At 51.7% G+C, this 10,439-nt stretch overlaps 1 protein-coding gene and 1 long non-coding RNA gene across 2 annotated transcripts in view; both read left to right on the forward strand.

Annotated features, from left to right (window-relative positions):
• The window catches only part of CD320 (CD320 molecule), a gene marked incomplete at both ends in the record, with an annotated part of 8,412 nt that extends 6,432 nt beyond the window's left edge, over positions 1-1,980 (forward strand). Inside the window, 2 exons of the mRNA XM_015828977.1 lie at positions 339-398; positions 1,925-1,980. Of these exons, the coding sequence (XP_015684463.1) occupies positions 339-398; positions 1,925-1,980 (116 nt within the window). The remainder of the gene's footprint in view (positions 1-338; positions 399-1,924) is intronic.
• Positions 1,981-1,990: 10 nt separating this feature from the next.
• LOC107299620 lies at positions 1,991-5,494 on the forward strand. The gene is made up of 2 exons (XR_001549189.1): positions 1,991-2,061; positions 5,295-5,494. It is a non-coding gene; the product is annotated as an uncharacterized LOC107299620 (long non-coding RNA).
• The last annotated feature ends 4,945 nt before the right edge of the window (positions 5,495-10,439 follow it).

Here is a 10,439-nt window from a genome sequence, read left to right on the forward strand (position 1 = left end):
TAGATAGATAGATAGATAGATAGATACCAGGAGATGATACATATATGTATATATATATATGTGTGTGTGTGTGTGTATATATATATATATATAGAGAGAGAGAGAGAGAGACAGACAGAGAGAGAGAGATAAGGAAGGGAGGAAGGAAATAAAAGAAAGAAATAGCAGAAGTCATGAATCCAACCTACTTAAATGCATCTCTCTGCCAGTCACTTCAGCTTTTTCAACAATTCCTCTTTAATCCCAGCCTACAGAATAAAATTCCATTTTCATTTATTTTTTTCCGCATGTGTGCGTATTAAACTCTGCTTTCCTCCCCCCCCCCTTTTCTTTTACAGGCCCCAGCGCTCCCCCAGAAACCCTGGCCTTGGACCCTTTGACCATCACTGCCATTGTCGGTGAGTAAGGCTGGCAGAGCCACCTTGGTCTCCCCCAAGCGGAATTGGGGAAATCGGCCGGTTCCACCATCCCGGATTTGCAAGGCCGAAATTGGCCTCGTGAAACGAGCAGGCTGGCGACCCTGGGATTTGGGGGGAGGGGACAGGGGGGGCGCTTTGCTTGGCGGAACCTGAGGGGGGCGCCCCTTGCACAGGGACACTCAGCAGCCTCTGGGGAGGAGGGGAGGCCGACCCAGGGGTAAAGGAAGTCCTGGGCTGAACGGGCACAATGGAGCCCAGAACTGCCACTGCTCAGCGAGACCACTATGGGGTGGGCTTTGCCCCGTTTCACGACCGTTCTTGCCACGGTTGTTAAGTGAATCCCTGCGCTTGCTAAATTAGTAACAGGGTTGTTAAGTGGATCCGGACTTCCCCCTTGACTTTGCGTGTCAGAAGTTCGCCAAAGGGGACCCCGGGACACTGTAAATACGAGCCAGTGGCCAAGCGTCCCAATTTTGATCACGTGACCACGGGGAGGCTGCAACGGTCGATCAGCGTGAGAAACGGTCACAGGTCCCTATTGTCAGTGCCGTGGCAACTTTGAACGGTCACTAAACGAACGTTTGCTAAGCCAAGGGCCACCTGTTGTGGGGTCTGATCCATCTCCACCAATGTGGCATCCTACATAGGACAGCAAAAGGTTTGATTAGTGACTGTTCAAAGTTGCCAGATTCACTTAACAACCGTGGCAAGAACGGTCGTGAAATGGGGCAAAGCCCACCCCATAATGGTTTCGCTGAGCGGTGGCACTTCTGGGCTCCGTTGTGCCCGTTCAGCCCAGGACTTCCTTTACCTCTGGGTCGGCCTCCCCTCCTCCCCGGAGGCTGCTGAGCGTCCCTGGGCAAGGGGCGCCACCCTCAGGTTGCGCCAAGCAAAGCGCCCCCTCCTGCCCAAATCTCAGGGTCGCCAGCCCGAGGCCAATTTTGGCCTTGCAAATCGGGAGGGTTCAACGTTGCCACGGCACTGGAAATAGGGACTTGTGACCGTTTTGCGCGCTTACCGACCGTCGCAGCGTCCCCGTGGTCACGTGATCAAAATCTAAAAAGGGGGGCTTTCAAATTCCCGGGCGGGTCCAGGATGCTCTCGTCCATCGCGGGCAGCCGTGGGGGGCCGGTCGGCGCCCCTGCGGACACTCGGCCCTGCAGCTGCTGGAGGGCTTGCGCGAGAGCCTGGCGCTGCTTGGCCTGGCGCCTGGTCATCCGCTCCACCTGGGTCTCCTGCTTGGGACGGGCCTTCTGGTAGGCGAGGAGCAGGGCGCTGCGAGGAGAGGGGGGCAAAGGGGGGGCCGAGTAGGGGGACCCAGAGCAGCCGGGGAACCCCGTTGCCCACGGAAGGACCGGTGGGACCCAGCTGGCTTTTGGGGGTCTCTCCTGAAAACAATCAGAGCTGGCCGGCATCCCCCCTCCCACGGCTATTCCAGGAATGAGGCCGGCTTCTGAGGTTAACCCATCTCTCTCTCTCTCTCTCTCCTCTCTGCCCTTTTCTAGCACTCCTGATCACCGTGGTGGTGGCGGCGGCGGTCACCCTGTGGGCCTCCCGAAAAGCCAAGCCTCTCCTCTCCCCCAAAGCAGCCTTCAAGCAGCTAGTCCTGGTGGAGCACCCTTGAGACTGGCCTGCCAGCCAGGTAAGCCCCAAGTCTGATCTGATGCCTTCAGCTGGGCTTCTGTCTCTGGGAGGCCCAAAGCGGCGGTTTTTTTTTTTCCCAGGAGGCCACTGGACTTCCTTGTTTTTCCATTGAGAACGTTTCGCTTCTCATCCCAGAAGCTTCTTCAGCTCTGACCGAATGGTGGGGAATAATGGAAGGATTTATACTCCTTGCAGACAGCTGGTCATTTGTGTTCTTTTAGGCCAGGGGTAGTCAACCTTGGCTCTTTTATGACTCGTGGACTTCAACTCCCAGAATTCCTGAGCCAGCACAGCTGGCTCAGGAATTCTGGGAGTTGAAGTCCACGAGTCATAAAAGAGCCAAGGTTGACTACCCCTGTTTTAGACAGTCGTTGAGGCCACCTGGACTCTTGAGGACACAAACAAACCTCCCAAGTGGCCTCAACGACTCTCAGAAAGCAGGCAAATGACCAGCTGTCTGCAAGGAGTATAAATCCTCCCATTTCCCCACCATTCAGAAGCCGAAGAAGCTTCTTGGAGGAGAAGCGAAACGTCTTCAAAGAAAAAACAAGTCCAGTGTCCTCCGGGGAAAAAAAATCACGTTTGGGATGACCGTGACCTGGATGACGGAGAACCTCCCTAGACATGTCTCTGGTCAGCTTCAACACAAGGACCCCCTCGGAGAACCCAAATCTCTCCTGGACTTTCCCTCTCCCCCCCCCCACCCAGGTGTAAATTGCAAGGTTTGCGATGCTTTGGGGTTGAGCAGCTTTTCTTTATGTTCTCCTCTGCGGCCCTGTTCTTGAACGTATGTTCAGCTCGCCCCTCGTAATCTCACAGGCAGGCAGGAGCTTCCCATGGAGAGTAATGTTAAAAACAGTGTTTTCTTGAGATGGGCATTGGGAGAAGCTGGCAGGGTTCCAGTCCTGCCCTGCACCATATCAGCCCAGCTGTTTCGGGGGTGGCATTCCAGAAGGCAAGGCCCAGGTGATTTGCTGAGTTCCGCTCTTTTGTAGGGTGGCAATAATAATAATAATAATAATAATAATAATAATAATAGTAGTAGTAGTAGTAATAGTAGTAGTAATAATAATAATAATAATAGTAAAGTTGGAAGGGACCTTGGAGGTCTTCTAGTCCAACCCCCTGCTCAGGCAGGAAACCCTACACCATTTCGGACAAATGGCTGTCCAGTCTCTTCTTAAAAACTTCCAGTGTTGGAGCATTCACCGCTTCTGGAGGCAGGTTGTTCCACTGGTTAATATGATGATGATGAGGAGGAGGAGGAGGAGGAGAAGGAGGAGGAGAAGGAGAAGAAGAAGAAGAAAGAAGTAGTAGTAGTAGTAGTAGTAGTAGTTGGAAGGGACCTTGGAGGTCATCTAGTCCAACCCCCTGCTCAGGCAGGAAACCCTATACCATTTCGCACAAATGGCTGCCCAGTCTCTTCTTAAAAACTTCCAGTGTTGGAGCATTCACCGCTTCTGGAGGCAGGTTGTTCCACTGGTTAATATGATGATGATGATGATGAGGAGGAGGAGGAGAAGGAGGAGGAGAAGGAGAAGAAGAAAGTAGTAGTAGTAGTAGTAGTAGTAGTAGTAGTAGTTGGAAGGGACCTTGGAGGTCATCTAGTCCAACCCCCTGCTCAGGCAGGAAACCCTAGACCATTTCAGACAAATGGCTGTCCAGTCTCTTCTTAAAAACCTCCAGTGTTGGAGCATTCACCGCTTCTAGAGGCAGGTGGTTCCACTGGTTAATTGTCCTCACTGTCAGGAAGTTTCTCCCTTAATTCCAGGTTGCTTCTCTCCTTGGTTAATTTCCATCCGTTGCTTCTTGTCTTTTACCTTCAGGCGCTTTGGAAAATAGCTTGACGGCTATTTTTCCGCCATAATAATGTTTTCCTCTCTCTATATTCTCCTTTTGGGGTGTCCGTGGAGAGCCTCAACCATCCAAGTCAAACATTTCGCTTCTCATCCAAGAAGCTTCCTCAGTTCTACGGAGGCTCTGAGTCGCCCAGGTCACGATTGTCCCAGAAGGGCTTTTTCAAGAGGCCACTGGGCTTCCTTTCTTTTTTCCCTGAAGATGTTTCACTTCTCATCCAAGAGGCTTCTTCAGTTCTGATAGAATGGTGGAGAAAATCGTAAATCCTCCCATCCTCCACCATTCTTTCAGAACTGAAGAAGCCCCTTGGATGGGAAGCGAAACATCTTCAAGGGAAAAAAAAAACCAAAGAAAGTCCAAGTGGCCTTTTGGGAAGGCACCTTCGGATCCTTTTGGGGTGCAGAACCCAGATTCCCCACTCTGCTGTCTTCATTCTTCTTCTGATATTCTTTTCGGCCGGAGCGTAAGCCCTTTGAGGCAGGGGTGTCAAACTCAATTTCATGGAGGGCTGCATCAGCATTGCAATTGCCCTTGGGGGGGGCCGGGTGGGTGTGGCCAGGGTGGGTGCGGCCTACTGGGTGGGCGTGGATGGAGTGGGTGTGGTCTACTGGGTGGGCGTGGCCAGCTCTACACCGTTCGCGTCAAGGGGGCCTGTGGGGGCCTGGGCAGGAGTGGGACAGATCTGGGGGTCTCTGGCAGAAGGGGGTGGGACCGGGGCAAGCGCCAAGGCATGGTTTGATTATGTTTTAGTGGGGGTTTTGTATGGGGTGTTTTTAGAACAGGCCTGTTATTTAATTCGATTTTAGCACAGAAACTATTTAATTATTATTGTGGTTTTTAGTATCGCCTGTTCACCGCCCTGAGTCCCGTAAGGGAGATATGGCGGTATATAAATTTAATAAATAAATAAAATAAATAAATGGTCCACTGGAGGAGCCTCACTGCCTGCCGAAACCCCTCCGCCGGAGCCCACCAAGCCGGATAGGTGAAGGAGGCCAGGGCCATTTGCTGGCCACTTCCAGGCGATGGTGCATTTCTTCATTCCCCACAAAGGGTGACCCCTCCCCAGCATGCACCCAGGGGGCGGGGGTCGACATGCACCCAGGGGCTGGTTCCCCGCTGTTTCCAGAGGACCTTGTGGAGCTAAGACTGAACACGTTTCAGCATAGATGGCCACCACAAAATTGTACATGGGCTCCCGGCTGGCCTAGGTCAGGGCCAAGGCAGAGGGGGCCGTTCCCTCACTGTTTCCAGGATGGCTTCATGGGCCACATGAAACCACTTTGCAGGCCGCATCCGGCCCCCGGGCCTTGTGTTTGACATGTCTGCTTTGAGGAGTCTAAAGCCTCTTCTCCTCTCCTTCCTTTCTCCCAGGAAGTTGCTCCTTGCTCCCTCACGCAACGGACTCCGTCACCTGCTCTTCCCAGGAACCTCGGGCAAAATCCTTGGATCAAAAAGGCTGGCGTCGACGTGCTGGGTCCCCTCGCAGGAACTGAGTCTGGGAAGCCACATGGCCTGCAGGCCGTCCACAGAAGTCCGCCTCCTATGGGGGGAAATTAAAATAGGTTTAATATTTAAAATATATCCCGGTGTCTCTCGCTGCCGGTTTGGGCTTGTCTTCCGCAGCAGCTCTGCAGGTGCCCTCTCCTGCAGAGGTCCTTCAGCCCAGGCTCTGGGGAGCCTCTCCGAGCAAAATGGCCTTTGCTCTCCCTCAGATCAGACCCTAAGCTGCCAGATCCCACTTTCCTTTCATGGTGCTGCTGGGGGGTGGAGTGGGAGGGGTTGGTGCTTCCCTTGTCCAGTGCCTCCAGGTGCGTTGAACAAGAGCTCTCCAGAAATTGTGGGTGCTCCATCACTGGAGGTTTTTAAGACTGGACAGCCATCGGTCTCGAATGGTCTAGGCCCGGTTTCGTGCTTGAGCAGGGGGTTGGACTAGAGGACCTCCAAGGTCCCTTCCAACTCTGTTATTCTGTTCTTCTCAACTTCTGGAAGTTCAGGAAGGCTGATGGACCCCCGATAGGACAAACATTGGTTTTGGCTGCTCCTGGTTTTTCCTGTCGCGTTGCCATCTGGAGTGAACACCGCCTGGTTACCGGGATCGTCACTTAACTGAGATTGGGTGGGAGGTGAGAATTTGATCTATTTTGAGGCAGGAAAGGCACCCCTAATTTTTTTTTTCGAGTCTCGTTCAGCTTGGGGGTTCTGCTTGTGCAGCACTGGTGTCAACCTCCTGTTGTAGTGCGAACATTAAAAATCATTTCCCAGCTCTTGTGTTGGGGGGTTCTCCTGGAATCTCCCCCGCTCATTAAAGTGCCTCCCACCCCTATCCCTTCTTCAGACCCCTCCTCTTCATCTTTACTCCCAGCTTTCAGGGGCGTCTTTCCCTCCTTACAATGGCCTTGAGAAGCACCCCAACCAGAAACACCACTGTTTTCTGGGATTTCTTTGAACGTTCATGTCAACATCCAGCTCGAGAATCCAAATAAAACTCCAAGTCCATTCCGTTTCCGAAAATCTCAACTGTTTATTGAATACACGGCATGGTGGTGTCGAAGCAAAACTAACTCTGAGTTTCCCAGGCACCAGTTCATAGAATTAAACCATCATTTCTTGGGCCAAAACCCCAACCTCTCACCTAGTCCATGTAAACAATTTCACTTTGTTATGGGAACCGTCTGCTTCCTCTCCACACCTGCTGCGGTGTCCTTGGAGAGGTTTCAGGCTCTCACAGTCTTCAGCGGAATCGGAGAGGTTTCTTTTTTCTCATTCTAATGGCAAGTTGAAACGAGACATGTCGTTACCAAAGTTTCATTCTTGACAGTTCAATAGTCTGCAGCCGTGGGATATCCTGCTATTCCGCACTGAAGGGCTAATCGTGGTCCTGGCTGGCTCGGGAATTCTGGGAGTTGAAGTCCAGGAGGTCATAAAGTTGACATGGTTGCTCACCCCTGTGTCTTGAAGCCCTTCAAACACGACATCTTAAAAAAAAAAAGTGAGATCATACCGGCCCAACTCAAACTTCCAGATTAGCTTCTTAAGTTGACATTTTAAGAGCATAATCTGATTAATGCCGTAAGAAGCTCAGAAGCAGCTGCTTCCAGTTCCATCCAGTCCCATAACTGGGATCTAGCGGCTTTGTGGGGCTCAGCTGGTTTGGTGGCACACGAGTGAGCAGTTCAGAGCTGCTAAGAGTAGCAACTCGGCAATTGACAGAATCCCAGTTCTCCTAAAGGCATCGGCCGCGGATGGTGGCCGTTGGAGGACCCCTCAACCACCACCATGAGGCCCACCATGCAAAGACGGGCAAGCCTCTCAGCCAACATGAAGTTTAGGGCCTGTCAGAAGTGCTGCAGGACTGCCAACAACGTGGACCTCCTCCTCCCCTTTTCCCAGGAGAAGCTGGTCAAGCCGTGGAGCTCCATGCACAATTTGGCCGACTGGGCCCAGGACAGCGACGACCTTTCCCACCCGTCGAATCCGAATTTCTTGACCCTCAATGTTGGAGGCCAACACTTCCATGTCTCCATCCGAGTGGCGGCCAAATACCCCCTCACCAGGATTGGGCAACTGGCCACCTGCGCGGATCCCGTGAAGAAGCTGGAGCTGTGCGACGACTACTCGGTGCTGAAGAATGAGTACTTCTTCGACCGAGACCCTCTCGTCTTCCACTACGTCTTCCACTTCTACCGCAGCGGAGTCATGTGGGTCCTGACCGAGTTCTGCTCGGCCAACTTCCTGGAGGAGATCGAGTACTGGGGCGTCCACATGAAGTACACCCAGCGCTGCTGCCGGATCCTCTTTGAGGAGAAGCACGACGAGATGGTGGAGTATCNTTCTAGCACTCCTGATCACCGTGGTGGTGGCGGCGGCGGTCACCCTGTGGGCCTCCCGAAAAGCCAAGCCTCTCCTCTCCCCCAAAGCAGCCTTCAAGCAGCTAGTCCTGGTGGAGCACCCTTGAGACTGGCCTGCCAGCCAGGTAAGCCCCAAGTCTGATCTGATGCCTTCAGCTGGGCTTCTGTCTCTGGGAGGCCCCAATCGGCTTTTTTTTTTTTCCCAGGAGGCCACTGGACTTCCTTGTTTTTCCATTGAGGACGTTTCACTTCTCATCCCAGAAGTTTCTTCTGCTCTGACCTGATGGTGGGGAATAATGGAAGGATTTATACTCCTTGCAGACAGCTGCTCATTTGTGTTCTTTTAGGCCAGGGGTAGGCAACCTTGGCTCTTTTATGACTCGTGGACTTCAACTCCCAGAATTCCTGAGCCAGCTGTGCTGGCTCAGGAATTCTGGGAGTTGAAGTCCACGAGTCATAAAAGAGCCAAGGTTGACTACCTCTGTTTTAGACAGTCGTTGAGGCCACCTGGACTCTTGAGGACACAAACCTCCCAAGTGGCCTCAACGATTCTCAGAAAGAATGCAAATGACCAGCGGTCTGCAAGGAGTATAAATCCTTCCATTTTCCCACCATTCAGAAGCCGAAGAAGCTTCTTGGAGGAGAAGCGAAACGTCTTCAAAGAAAAAACAAGTCCAGTGTCCTCCGGGGAAAAAAAATCACGTTTGGCATGACCGTGACCTGGATGACGGAGAACCTCCCTAGAGATGTCTCTGGTCACCTTCAACACAAGGACCCCCTCAGAGAACCCAAATCTCTCCTGGACTTTACCTCTCCCCCCCACCCCCCGGGTGTAAATTGCAAGCTTTTCTTTATGTTCTCCTCTGCGGCCCTGTTCTTGAATGTACGTTCAGCTCGCCCCTCGTAATCTCACAGGCAGGCAGGAGCTGCCCATGGAGAGTAATGTTAAAAACAGTGTTTTCTTGAGATGGGCATTGGGAGAAGCTGGCAGGGTTCCAGTCCTGCCCTGCACCACATCAGCCCAGCTGTTTCGGGGGTGGCATTCCAGAAAGCAAGGCCCGGGGGGTTTGCTGAGTTCTGCTCTTTTGTAGGGTGGCAAAAATCATCATCATCATCATCATCATAATAATAATAATAATAATAATAATAGTAAAGTTGAAAGGGACCTTGGAGGTCATCTAGTCCAACCCCCTGCTCAGGCAGGAAATCCTATACCCATTTCAGACAAATGGCTGTCCAGTCTCTTCTTAAAAACTTCCAGTGTTGGAGCTTTCACTGCTTCTGGAGGCAGGTTGTTCCACTGGTTAATATGATGATGATGATGATGATGAGAAGGAGGAGGAGGAGGAAGAGGAGGAGGAGAAGGAGAAGGAGAAGGAGAAGGAGAAGAAGAAGAAGAAGAAGAAGAAGAAGAAGAAGAAGAAGAAGAAGAAGAAGAAGAAGAAGAAGAAGAAGAAAGTAGTAGTAGTAGTAGTAGTAGTAGTAGTTGGAAGGGACCTTGGAGGTCATCTAGTCCAACCCCCTGTTCAGGCAGGAAACCCTATACCCTTTCAGACAAATGGCTGTCCAGTCTCTTCTTAAAAACTTCCAGTGTTGGAGCATTCACCGCTTCTGGAGGCAGGTGGTTCCACTGGTTAATTGTTCTCACTGTCAGGAAGTTTCTCCTTAGTTCCAGGTTGCTTCTCTCCTTGGTCAGTTTCCATCCGTTGCTTCTTGTCTTTTGCCTTCAGGCACTTTGGAGAATAGCTTGACGGCTATTTTTCCGCCATAATAATGTTTTCCTCTCTCCATATTCTCCTTTTGGGGTGTCCGTGGAGAGCCTCAATCACCCAAGTCAAACATTTCGCTTCTCATCCAAGAAGCTTCCTCAGTTCTACGGAGGCTCTGAGTCGCCCAGGTCACGATTGTCCCAGAGGGGCTTTTTCAAGAGGCCACTGGGCTTCCTTTCTTTTTCCTTGAAGTCGTTTCACCTCATCCAAGAAGCTTCTTCAGTTCTGATAGAATGGTGGAGAAAATCGTAAATCCTCCCATCCTCCACCATTCTTTCAGAACTGAACAAGCCCCTTGGATGGGAAGCGAAACATCTTCAAGGGAAAAAAAAAAACCAAAGAAAGTCCAAGTGGCCTTTTGGGAAGGCACCTTCGGATCCTTTTGGGGTGCAGAACCCAGATTCCCCACTCTGCTGTCTTCATTCTTCTTCTGATATTCTTTTCGGCCGGAGCGTAAGCCCTTTGAGGCAGGGGTGTCAAACTCAATTTCATGGAGGGCCGCATCAGCATTGCGGTTGCCCTTGGGGGGACTGGGTGGGTGTGGCCAGGGTGGGTGCGGCCTACTGGGTGGGCGTGGATGGAGTGGGTGTGGCCTACTGGGTGGGCGTGGCCAGCTCTGCATCGTTCGCGTCAAGGGTGCCTGTGGGGGCCTGGGCAGGAGTGGGACAGATCTGGGGGTCTCTGGCAGAAGGGGGTGGGACCGGACGATTCCGGATCTCCTTACTTTCCGCCGTGCCCTCAAGACATGGCTTTTCCAGCAAGCGGGCCTGACCTAGGGAGGATTTTATTTAGGGATGATTTTAAGAATAATTTTAATAGAAATACAGCTTCAAATATTTGGTTTTAATTTGGTTTTATAGGGGTTTATATTTTTTGTTTTTGTACTTGTACTTGTTTTA

This window comes from Protobothrops mucrosquamatus, unplaced genomic scaffold (genome assembly GCF_001527695.2).
Source record: "Protobothrops mucrosquamatus isolate PMUCROS unplaced genomic scaffold, P.Mucros_1.0 scaffold5196, whole genome shotgun sequence".
NCBI classification, from domain to species: domain Eukaryota; kingdom Metazoa; phylum Chordata; class Lepidosauria; order Squamata; family Viperidae; genus Protobothrops; species Protobothrops mucrosquamatus.